Here is a 12,514-nt window from a genome sequence, read left to right as displayed (position 1 = left end):
AAGAGCTGCTGCTCCCCGTTGTGGCCGGTGGCTCGGGCTCCGTCTCACGGCTCACGCTGCACACGTGGAGAGGAGTGTGCAGCACGTGTGGCAGGACCCCCAGACCTCCTGCAGAAGGGTCAGTGCTGAGGAAAAGCCTGCAAAGAGAGGGGCTGGGAGGTGGAAATATCACCCACCTCTGGAATGAGCACTTGGCTCACGCACAGACTCTTTTGCAAGTGCAGCAATTTGCACGGTTCAGGTTTTCTTTTGGAAATGGAGAGAACAATCCCTGCCCTGCTCTCTGTGAACTTGCAAGGGCTGCCCTTGGATCTGGGCTTTGTGGCACCCAGTCCAGCAGCTGTCAGAGTGTGCTCTGTGTCAGCAAAGCACAACTCCACTGCAGAAACAACAACCCAGAGGCACTGCTCTTCTGTTAGCAGAACAGTTCAGAGAATCTTTAAAATACCTACAATTTTATAGTAAAATACCCAACTGACAAACTCTTAGGAGGTGACAATATGTAAGAGAATCAGCAATGGGAGGGAAGTAGAATTTCTGAGTGTTATTACATGCCATTGACAACTTTCAGATCTCACTGAGTGCTTTGTTGCACCCTGGTCTGTAGTGATGAGTTAAGCTTTCTAATGACGTTTTTTCTGAGCATCTAAAAACTATAATATTTATTGATTTCTAGTAAGTCTGTAAAACCTGAGGTGCTCAAAAACTTCTGTTTTGAAATCTGAATAGTGTCCATCAAAGAAAAGATCCTAAAACCCCTCCTTTCAAGGCACTTGTTGAACACAATCATCTTGAAATGTCAGATTCACACACATTTAAATGATTTGACAGCTTCCAAGAAGGCACCTGATAAGCATCACATTCAAGTATCAAGAAGCACTGAGAAAAAGTGCCAAAAAAAGTTCAATCAGAAAAAAATTGTATCAGCTATTAGATGAGCATTATAATGCAGTTACTACTAAAAAAGGTTTCTCATTTAAATGGAAAATAAACTTTACATTCAAGACAACTCTTTTTTTTAAGGGTTTTACATTTCCCCACACCACCTCTCATGTTTGCCATTTGTGAAATCTTCCAGAAACTGAATCCAGACAGCAGCACCCACCTGTACTGGGTGAACACCTCAAGACCACTGTAACTGAGCCATTGGAAGTGCTGCATCTGGGTTTTTGTGTGGGAGACAGTGGGTGTTATGAGAATTCACCATCTTCACATAAAACCTTTAATGCCTTCTGTTGGCTGCCTAAAAGCTGGATCACTAAATGAGAAGATTCTTGAAAAAAAAAAAATCCTGGCCTTGATTTGCATATGCTCCAGTTATTTCACTGCACCAAATACTGTGTGTGTTTTAAATAGGGGCTTGAGGCTCACTGTGTGTTTGTGATATGCTTTGAGATCCTCTGATGGGAGGTGTTACCTAAATACAAGTAATTTGATGCTGAAGTGTCTAGAATTCCCAGTGGACATCTGTACTCGAGCCCTGCTGCCATCACAAATGAAAAACATTTGGAATCCTTAATGTGATTTTTAATGGACATATGTTCATAACACAGTGCCACCCATTTGGCATATTTAGTGTCTTCTCAAGAGAAGCCCACAGTTTGTATAGCAAGATTGTGGGAGGTTAGGATTGCAGTGTTAGGAAATTTGCACAACACCTGCCTGACTGTAATTTAATTGGCAGAAATTAATGCTCTGGGTTTGGGAATGTTTTTTCCTCCTCTCAAAACCTAGAGACACTAGGACTGATTCTGCTGTATTACACTGGTGTATGTAAGTTTTTATTCTGATTTTACTTGTGCTGCAATATGATCATTTCCTGATCTATCATCTTCCTGACCACTGAGCATTGCTGATTTACCCTCAGATATTTCTGTACACTGACTTACCTGGCCAGCAAAAAGCTCTCAGTATTTTTGTACTTCTCCAAAAAAAGGTTCTGTTTAGTATTACTAAAGACTATGCTCCATCTTATTTTTAATGAAGGTATTTTATGATGTGCTTTCAAAGGAAAATATTTCTGATCAGCTCCACCAGCTACATAGTATGTGGACTCTGAAGACAAACACCAGCTTTGCCATTATTAAATTGGTTTTGGATTTTATCTTTGCTTACATCACAGCCCTATCTGGAGCAGTCTTTAGCACCTCTTATCCCACCAGATTTTTGTTTTCCTTTTCGGGTATGTTTGGCCTTGCCATGCATCAAGGACAGCCCCTGTTACCTCACTGTTTTCTTCCCTTATTTACAAAACATTATAAAAGGCTTTGCAGGGGAGATAGAGACTACAGTCCCAGGGGCTGTTCCTGCAGTGGGAACTGCAGTATTTTAGACTTGCAGGGTGGGAAGGTGAGCTGCAGTCCTGATCCCTGCTGCTCTGCCAGCTTGGATTTTGGGGGTTGCAAGTCACTGCAAGAACCTTGCTGGGAACATCCAACCTGAGCAACAGCTGGGTTGTGAACACCCTTTATACAAGATAAGTCAATTTTGTTGCTTTATAGAACTCCCTGAAACTTGGCTGGGAATCCCAGATTTCCTATTCTGCAAACTACCAATGACAACCATGGTAAAAGCCCCACCAATACAAAAAAGTCACAAAAGCATTACCTTATCCAGGCTCCAGTTGTTTTGCTAAGACTGGGTATAAAATAGAGTGAGATGAAATGGCAGCAGGGTTATTTCTGCAGTTCTGTTTGTCTGAAATACTTAAATCTTCACACACCCAGACTGCATGGACAAAGAGACATGAAGACCCCCATTCCTTATGGTCATAAAGGCCTAAAATGGAATAGATGAAGCTGAAGACAGGCCTGCAGAAACAGAAACAAGAGCTCAAAGTGCCTGAGATCACACTCAAGTGTCTGATATCACACTGAGATAAGACTCAGAATTATAAGAGCAGTAGTGGCTGTTGGTATCAGATACTGCCACAACTGACACAGATACAGACTCAAGGCTGTGTATGTGCACATGCACACAGTGCATTTCACCCACAGAATAACAGCCTGCACCCCACTCCTGAGCAGTTCTGTGCTTTTGCTCTGAGTAATAATTTAGGGATGGGTTAATATTTTATGACACCTCCTCCCCATAGAACTCCCAGTAAAAGAAAACATAATATTTGAAAGAGGAGGTTAATTATTGAGACACTTGCTGCTCTGCCTCTTCTGAGGTTGTAGCAAATTTAGTTTGCAAGAACGTAAAACAAGCCAGAAGTAAAAACTTCCTTGCCTACACCGAAGGAACCCTAACACTTAGATTTATACTGCTTGGGATTTTTTTAGAATCACATAGACAAAAATAAGACCTGTGGGCCTTGTGTATGTCATGGTTATTCAGGCCTGTCAGTGCTCACTGTTGAACTTTATACCCGGATCAGGCAGTGTTCCCAAGGTGAGTAAACACTCCTTGGACGAGCCTCCACTTCACAGCCAACTAGTGACCATCTGCCTACAAAATGTGCCAACTGCCCTTTGCCTCCGTGCATGACCTCCGTGTTCCTGGTTCCAGAAACTCTTTGTACTCAACCTTTCCCACACGCCGAGAAGTTATGACGTTTTTGATTTCAAAGCCAAACTGGATCAAAGTTTGGTTAAACTGCTAAATTTTGTAACTGCTTCAAAACAGCAAACCCAGGGGCTAAGAACCTCCGCTTTCAGCATTCATTAATCAAGGCTGTTAAATGATTACCCCGCCAGGGCTGCGTTGTTGACAACTCTGCATGATGACAATGTCAGTGGCACTGTCCCAAGACACATGCAGTGGTGATGTAAAGGACAAGCCTCCCTCACCTCAACTGGTGGGATGGACACTACCACGAAGAATATTTAAGGAAGGAGGTGCATCCTTGGAAAGCAGGGATTGCAAGAGAGCTCCAAGGCAAGTGGAGCTCAACTGAAGGTACAGAAAATCCTCTCTGGCATCCAGCTCCACCTACATAGACAGTAAGTAGAATGGCCTCTATTTTTTCCACCTTGAAATTAGCAGTGATTCAAATTCCCTACCTTGATTTTAAAGCAGTAATCAAGTGCACAATAAATTCTTTGTGTTATGTTAGGTTTTGTGACACCGGTTAGAACGTAAAGTGTGCTAACACACCTAATCTATTTGATTTTAGATTGTGGTCGGTATTTTATAGCCATCCACAAGATCCACAACAGCTTCAATAATGCCCCCACAGCTGAAAGCTGAGATGAACGTCATGCCCAAGGTTGTGCAGGGGGATTTGGAGAGTCTGTCTCCAGAAGCGAGGGATTTCATCGAAACCAACGCCAAGCTGTGCCAGCCTGAGTGCATTCACATCTGCGATGGCTCGGAGGAAGAGAACAAAAAACTTCTGGACATCATGGTAGAACAAGGCATGATCAAGAAGTTGAACAAGTATGAGAACTGGTGAGTAATTTAAATGAAGTGAAGTAACATCTCAGAATTGGAAAATTCATTTTCTATCCTGTTTCCTTAAAAAACTTCTTACAACTCACCAATATTTGCTTTCCATGAACATTTTGGAACTTTAGCTTATATAGGTGAAGTACTCAGGAAAAGCAAATTTTTCCTCTAAAAATTAGCATAAAGCATATTATTCAACTGGACTATCAACTGTACTTTTTCTCTATTGATTAGTTACATCAGAGAACTGAAATAATGTCGTGAGAATTACAAAACTTATCATTAGAAATGGCTAAATATTGTTCAGCAAATCTTCTTTTGAAGAATTCCACTATTTCAGCCAATTAGTTTATTCATCACATACTTTTTTGTGGCATTCAAATAGGTCTGTGGGTGTTCAAATATTATTCAGTACAGGCGTTATTCATATCATGCTGATGAGCTTTGACTCTAATGTATTCTGCAAATAGTTTTTTCAAATATTTCCTAATTTCTCCCAACTAACTGAACATGAAAGGAGAATATTAACAACAAGTGCATACTCGAGAATTACGTGCCAACCACGAGATCTTCCTGGGAGAAATCTGCAAAGACTTTTGAATAGCTAGAGTGCAGGAATTTGGCAATCTGTTTGCAGACTATTTGGGAGAGAAAAGGGCAAGATTCACCAGATAAATTATTCATTGTTAATTATATGCTTAGCTGTAGTGATGATGGTTATGACAGCCCCACTAGAACATTTTTATACTCGTGGAAAATTTCCATGCACAAAGTTGAAAATGTAAAACAATCCCCTCTATTGTAAATAGATGGCAAAAATTCCTTAGAGAGGAAAAAATCCCCTTTAAGAAACTCCTTCAATGATGGTGCTAATACTCAGTATTCCCTTTGTGATGCCTCTAACTTAAAGGACTGTGCCAATCCACTAAACTGGGTTCTGATCCCTCTGGCACTAATACCAACACTTAAACTACTTTCCTTGGCATCCACTTGGCTTGAGGCATCATTTTGTGGTCTCCATACAAAATAATTTCACACTGATGAGAATGAGAATTAAACAAGATTAACTCTTCCCTGAAAGTTAGCAACAGACAATAAGAGGCAAAGGAGTATAACAAGAATTTCCTAGGCCATATAATTTGTTGTTATTACTGGAATGTCTTAAAACAATTTGTATGAGAGAATATATCTGACTTGTTTTTGAGATGATCCGTTATATTGTTTTGTGACTAATTTTTGCCTTACAAAGCACTGTTTTAGTAACCTTTTATGCTAAAGTGGTCCCACAGAAGGGTAAAAATGTTATATTGATAATTAAAGTCTGATTTCTGATTTTTGGTGAAATGCAGCTGGCTGGCTCTCACTGATCCAAGAGATGTGGCAAGAATTGAGAGCAAAACTGTCATCATCACTCAAGAGCAGAGAGATACCACTCCAATACCTAAAACTGGAACAAGCCAGCTGGGGCGCTGGATGTCTGAGGAAGATTTTGAGAAAGCCTTCAACACCAGGTTCCCAGGCTGCATGCAAGGTAGGCAAGAAAAAGATGATTGGCACTGAAATTTCAGCATTGCTGAGACACTTATGCTATTGCAAGTTCCTGTAATCTTTAAAGAACCATTTGAGCTGAAGATTTAGCTTTATACCCCCAACAGTGACTTAACTGGATTCATGCAGATCTTTACCATAGACCCAAATATCTGGGCAAGGAGAGTCCTCAGCCTCCTTCCAGCACTCCTGTTTTTCTAAAGAGTGGCAAAGTACAAAGATTTGTGTAACTTGGTTCAGAAAGTGGCACAGCAGCTGAGGAGCAGATAGGAAGTGAGATGAGAATGAAGGACCTCCAATCCATAGCAATAATTTCAGATTCAGGACTTTACACTAACAGAGAACTTGGCCTTCACTCCCACTTACTCCTGCCTAGACAATCTGTCTGAACTGCTGCTTTCAGCATTTAAGATAAAACTTCTTGGTACACAATTAGACAAACAGAAAGCTATAGCTCTTTAAACACCATCAGAAGCTCTCACCAGACAAACAGCTTTTAAAGGACTGAGAAACAACTTCCATGTCTATAAAAGTTATTTCAAAAGTTCCTTGTTTTGCTCTGGGCCACACCTTGCTACTCCTGTTTTCCAGGACGCACAATGTATGTCATCCCCTTCAGCATGGGGCCTATTGGGTCACCCTTGTCCAAGATTGGGATCGAGCTGACAGATTCACCCTATGTAGTGGCCAGCATGAGGATCATGACACGCATGGGAACAGATGTTTTGAAAGCCCTGGGCAATGGGGAATTTGTAAAATGCCTTCACTCAGTTGGATGCCCTCTGCCACTAAAAGGTAAGAGCCATTAAAAACTCTAGGAGGTATTAAAAACCCCAGGAGCCATTAAAAACCCCTGGAGCCACTAAAAACCCCTGGAAATTCCCAGGGCTGTGTTTTGGAGCTGATGGGACACCCTCCCCACAGAAGACCAGGGTGGTTCTGTAACAACACTAGGCTCAAAACTCAATTAAACGAATCAAACCTCAACAAGAGTTTGATGTAAAGGGAATTATTATCCCCAGTGCTTTACCAGGGATTTCCTTGAAGCATCTGCTGTGGGTTGCTGTCAGAAGCACGACGCTGATGAAACACCAGCATGATCAAGCTGGAAATTGCTGCACTCACGAGTACAACATTCTGTTCTGCAGAGCCTTTAGTCAACAACTGGCCATGCAACCCGGAGCTGACGCTGATCGCTCATCTCCCGGATCGCAGGGAGATCATTTCCTTTGGCAGTGGCTACGGAGGAAACTCCTTGCTGGGGAAGAAATGCTTTGCTCTCAGGATTGCCAGCAGACTGGCCAAAGAGGAGGGCTGGCTGGCAGAGCACATGCTGGTAAGAGCTGTTAGATCTGGTGTGTTTGAGCAGCCGTTAAACCCCAAATTAGAGCCCCATAAATCCATCACCCGCCTCGCCATCACTGAAATCAGTCTCATATGGACAGTCCTGTAACTGTAGATAGGAATCTGTCACGTGCCAGGCTCTGGAGGAACAGAAAACTGCTTGCAAGGCCAAGTACTGAACATTTAAAATAGGATCTGTAACAGCAAAAAAACAAGCAAGATCTGGAACTTCTGAGAGTAACTTCTTGTAGGCAGACCCATGTCCTTGAGCAGAGCCTGAACATCACCACTGGACCCAATTATAAAGAGGTTTATGCACTCAAAAACTTGCAAATATCAGATTTTTTTAAAGGGAGTTCTGCTGTGTAATCTTCCTGGCTTTAATTTCTGCTGTCCTGTAAACATTCTAGCACCACAAAATATCACTGAAAAAAAGAATTTCAAAGTGCATAAGAGAACAGCCTTAGGAAAAAATATCTATGGTCTTTGAGAAGAGCAGAAGTATCCATGCACAAAGTGCTTTCCCTTCACTCCACTTGTGCAGCCGAAATAATATTGCCTGGTTTGCTTCTGTCTTGACAGAGAAACACAGATGTATATGGTCTTTAAAATAAAAATAAATGTTTATTATATACAGACCTAGCATTTTAAAAAATTATAATAATTTCTTAGAGATATTTTAGTGGCAAGGAGAATTGACTCTCTGATTTAAAAAGTACAGCTTGAGTTATTTGTCAACAATATTATGTTGTGCTTCTTCTGTAGGAAAAAATGTGCATAATTAAATATTTTATCATTTCCACTTGCTGGAAGACAATCTCCAAAACGAAAACTGCAAGAAAAAAAAGACTGTGTTTAACAGTTGCATTAATTTTTCAACAGATCCTGGGAATTACCAATCCAGAAGGTAAAAAGAAGTACTTTGCTGCAGCATTCCCTAGTGCATGTGGAAAAACTAACTTGGCCATGATGAACCCAAGCCTGCCAGGATGGAAAATTGAGTGTGTGGGTGATGATATTGCCTGGATGAAATTTGATGAACAAGGTATGGAAATTAAATTGGAATGTTTTACAGGTTGCTGTAGGTGCAGTAAGACATGCTACAAACTACTGGATAGAATTAAATCAGTATGATTTACTTCTATTTTGTTATTTAACTTCCAGGCAACTTAAGGGCCATCAATCCTGAAAATGGCTTTTTTGGTGTCGCCCCTGGAACCTCAGTCAAAACAAACCCCAATGCTATTAAAACCATATTCAAGAACACCATCTTTACCAACGTGGCAGAAACCAGTGATGGAGGGGTTTACTGGGAGGGCATTGATGAGCCCCTGCCAGCTGGAGTCACAGTGACCTCCTGGAAGAACAAGGACTGGACCCCAGACAACGGTACCAAGCCCCTCTCCTGCCTTCCTTTGAAACTAATGAATGGCTTTAAGTTAATTCTGCCACCATGACCTTCTCCTTGTGCTCCTGTGCAGGAGAACCTTGTGCTCACCCCAACTCCAGGTTCTGCTCCCCAGCCAGGCAGTGCCCCATCATGGATCCTGCCTGGGAGTCTCCCGAGGGTGTTCCCATCGAAGGCATCATTTTCGGGGGGCGCAGACCAGCTGGTAAGAGATGCACAGCCACGTTTCCAGCCTGAGCTGCTGGCCACACAAGGGTTGACACACAGCTGGGCACAGACACAAGTTTTGCTTTCACAGCTGCAAAAGCAAGGAAATGACCACGTTAGTCCAATTTCTCTGAGTTAGCCTTTGGCACACACGCTTCCAGCCACTGGTGTTTCAGTGTCTGAGTTGTTTGATGTTAACACAAAACAGGTAATAATAATAAAAGGCTGGAGGGAGATCAGAACCCACTAACGTGGGTAGTAGACACATAGAAAATTGCTGTATTGGTCTCAATTTGCCTGCAGCTTAAGTAGTTCAGTTTGCAAATGGTTAGAGAAATTAATCAGTTTTAGATAGTTTAAAAAAATGGAAGTAAAATAAATTGTTCTGCTAAAGGTCACCTAAAGTTGGAAAAGGAATAGAAGTAATGTTAGGTCTGAGTCTAATATGACCACAGGACCAGATTTTACTTCCACTAAAATCTGCTGGAGATTCTGATGTCCCAAATATCTCCCCCTGGATGTTTTCAGTAATCAGTAACCAGTTTTGAAAACATTCATTTAAACTTCTTTGCTGTAAGAGAGCAGGAAATGAACTGATTTAAAAACAAAAAAAAAAAAAAAAAAAAAAGAAAACAGGAAAAATTAGAATACATTATATAGTAACATGTATTCAGCACTATTTCAGATAGCAAAACCTGTAATAAAAAATGTTTCTGGACGTCTAATTACTGAAGTGATTTTGCTCTTTATAGGTGTCCCTCTTGTGTATGAGGCCTTTAACTGGAAGCATGGAGTATTTGTAGGAGCAGCCATGAGATCTGAAGCAACAGCAGCTGCTGAGCACAAAGGTAAATCAAAATTTAATCTGCCTACCTGTATTAAAAGCAAGCCCCTCTGGACTGCCTGCCCTCTCCTTCCCCCTGCTCTTTCACATTTCAGTCTTGGCAGCTAATTTTGCAACCTATGCATTTTCACAATAGAAAATATTTGTACAGGAATTAACAGCCCAATTCTCTGTGAAAGTCAAATTAAGCAAAATAATCCCTTAGGTGGCAAGCACACAGAACAGAATGCAGTCACAGGGTTGCCAGAAGCCTTGACAGGGAGTTCTTGTTACAGTCTGGAATAAAGGAATTTAAGTTTTCTTTTTTGCTGAAGCTCAACATAAATGCATGAATGATAGCCATCACTTGAGGATCTTCATTTAAGCTACTTGACCTGAGATTTAAGAAATTTAATAACAATAATTAATTTAATTTGTACCTTTTGTGCATCAAGGATATTGCTTGCTTTTTTCTTAAAGCTCTTTGGTTCAGAAGGGTGGTGAAGGGATCACGAGTACCAAACCCTGGGAGGATCTGAAACTTTGTGCTTTAGAATAAATGTGCTATTTATTCCCTTACCTTCTCCATCTGTGTTTCAAACAGGCAAAATCATCATGCATGATCCATTTGCCATGAGGCCTTTCTTTGGCTACAACTTTGGCAAATACTTGGCCCACTGGCTGAGCATGGCCCATCGTCCAGCTGCAAAACTCCCCAGGATCTTTCATGTCAACTGGTTCCGGAAAGACAGCCAAGGGAAATTCCTGTGGCCTGGCTTTGGAGAGAATTCCCGTGTGCTGGAGTGGATGTTCAACAGGATTGAAGGGAAAGCCTCTGCCAAACCAACTGCCATAGGTTACATCCCCACGGATGCTGCTTTGAACTTGAAGGGCTTAGAAGATGTCAACCTGACCGAACTGTTTGATATCTCAAAAGAGTTCTGGGAAAAGGAGGTAGAAGAAATCAAGCAATACTTTGAAGTGCAAGTTAATGCAGACCTTCCCTATGAAATAGAAAGGGAATTGCTTGCCTTAGAGATGAGGATAAAACAGCTGTGAGCTGATCAAACCCACAATTATTTATCAATTCGCACATACTAAGGCAAGGCAAACACATTTTACCAAATCACCACTGGAAGCATAGCAGCACACTGATGGGCAGGGGGTTATAATGAAAGTAGGTCATAGCTTAGTTAGGATATAGATACAGAGACATTCTAGAAATAACTCCAGACCTAATGATTTATAACTACATCGGTTGTTGTGAATAGGTGAGCAGCTGTGGGAGTGCACGTGCACAGGCTCTGAAACCCCTGCTCTGTCACTTACATGCACACAGAGCCATGATGGGTGTAAATTATTTGCCTGGTTCTGCATATACAATCCAAACCAATCCAGCCTTCAAGTTGTAGCACGTTGTTTCCATCACAGAAACCTCTGGAGTCTCAGACTCCGCTGGGAAGAGGAGAGAAAATTAGATGCTGTATATATGTATTACCTAAACATATTTCACGTCTTAAATACTTTTTAGAAAAATGAAGTTGTAACTTCTATCAGAGTGAAAGATGACTTTATATTACTAATGCATATTTAAGATATTGCTATTATATATTACTCATGTTCCTGTGATTTCCAGATGTTTTGAATGGCTTGTTCTTAAACTATAAAATAAATGTTTATACAAAATATTACCTCATTTCCAGTATTCTTGCTGTTTATAAATTGCATGCATATAAATGGAGGCTCCTGTCAATACCACAGCAGTGGGAGAGATGCACATGTGGAAGTTAGATGCTGACTAGAGTTGATCTGCTGCTCCTGAGCCAACTAGTTTTAGCCACATACTGTCTTTGCAGCTTTGATTCCAGCCAAAGGAATGATCAAAAAATTATGATACCAGCTGTGAGCAGTCATCCAGATGGTGACACACTCTCCATAGCTGGGCATTGTTAGTTACTGCAGGCATTTATAAAATAAACTACCCTCTAGGAAAGCCCCATATTAGGACCTTGCTCATTTGTTAGAGTCATAGGATTTGTCCCTGTTCCACAGTACCTTGGCCTTTGCAAGAGTAATGAGTGCAGCTGTTGAAGTAAAGACAGTTTGGGAAAAAGTTTTCCAGATTTGTCAGGATGCCTAAAGCCTTAGAGCTCAATGAAAATCAGGGTAGGAACCTGTTGGCTTCCTTGTAGAGCCAAGACACTAAAACCAGCCCATGTTCTCCCAATTAGAGGTGTCATTTATGTGCTTCCCACATCCCTGGCAGGTATCCTGCTTTTTCACTTTGAATGCTTGATCTCTCAAAACATATTGCAAATATTTGCTTAGCAAAGAGAAAATCACTTACATTGTGTAATAAGCTTTTTTACAGACCCTGCTTCCTTGCAGAGCAAACAGTGCCAGGGCTGGTCAACAACTGCCCTTCAAAGTTTGCTAGGAGAGGTCACATAATCTGAAAAGGCTCTAACACCCCCCTGACCCCACGTTTAAGACTTAACACAAACATTATCAGTTCTGAAGTGAATAATAGAGCTCAAGTCAATGCATAGGTCACACACAGAACAGATAATGGGAAGCTGTGATGGAAGTGGAGGAGAGTGGTGCAGCTGATCAAAATCAAATCTGCATCCCCCATAGGGTTACCTATATGTGTCCTCTTGGGCTCCAAATTGACAGAAAAATTAAGGTGGGAGTCAGCAAATAAGTTAGAGGGAGTGAGCCAAGGAAGACTGGAATATGCACTCCTCAGATTCAAGTGTTACTATCAAGTGTACAAAATAAAGTTGTTAATAAAG

The 12,514-nt window shown here is 41.3% G+C and overlaps 1 protein-coding gene across 1 annotated transcript; it reads left to right on the top strand.

Moving 5' to 3' along the window:
* The first annotated feature begins 2,292 nt into the window (after positions 1–2,292).
* Positions 2,293–11,410, top strand: PCK1 (phosphoenolpyruvate carboxykinase 1). The gene is made up of 11 exons (XM_079321417.1): positions 2,293–2,349; positions 3,699–3,944; positions 4,118–4,392; positions 5,739–5,920; positions 6,529–6,732; positions 7,086–7,273; positions 8,164–8,326; positions 8,446–8,670; positions 8,763–8,894; positions 9,649–9,744; positions 10,324–11,410. The coding sequence occupies exons 3-11, from the start codon at positions 4,169–4,171 to the stop codon at positions 10,776–10,778; spliced, it is 1,869 nt and encodes a 622-aa protein (XP_079177543.1). The 5' UTR covers positions 2,293–2,349; positions 3,699–3,944; positions 4,118–4,168; the 3' UTR covers positions 10,779–11,410.
* Positions 11,411–12,514: the final 1,104 nt, after the last annotated feature.

This window comes from Erithacus rubecula, assembly GCF_903797595.1.
Source record: "Erithacus rubecula genome assembly, chromosome: 18".
Classification (NCBI taxonomy): Eukaryota; Metazoa; Chordata; class Aves; order Passeriformes; family Muscicapidae; genus Erithacus; species Erithacus rubecula.
This window is presented reverse-complemented; position numbering and strand designations above follow the sequence as displayed.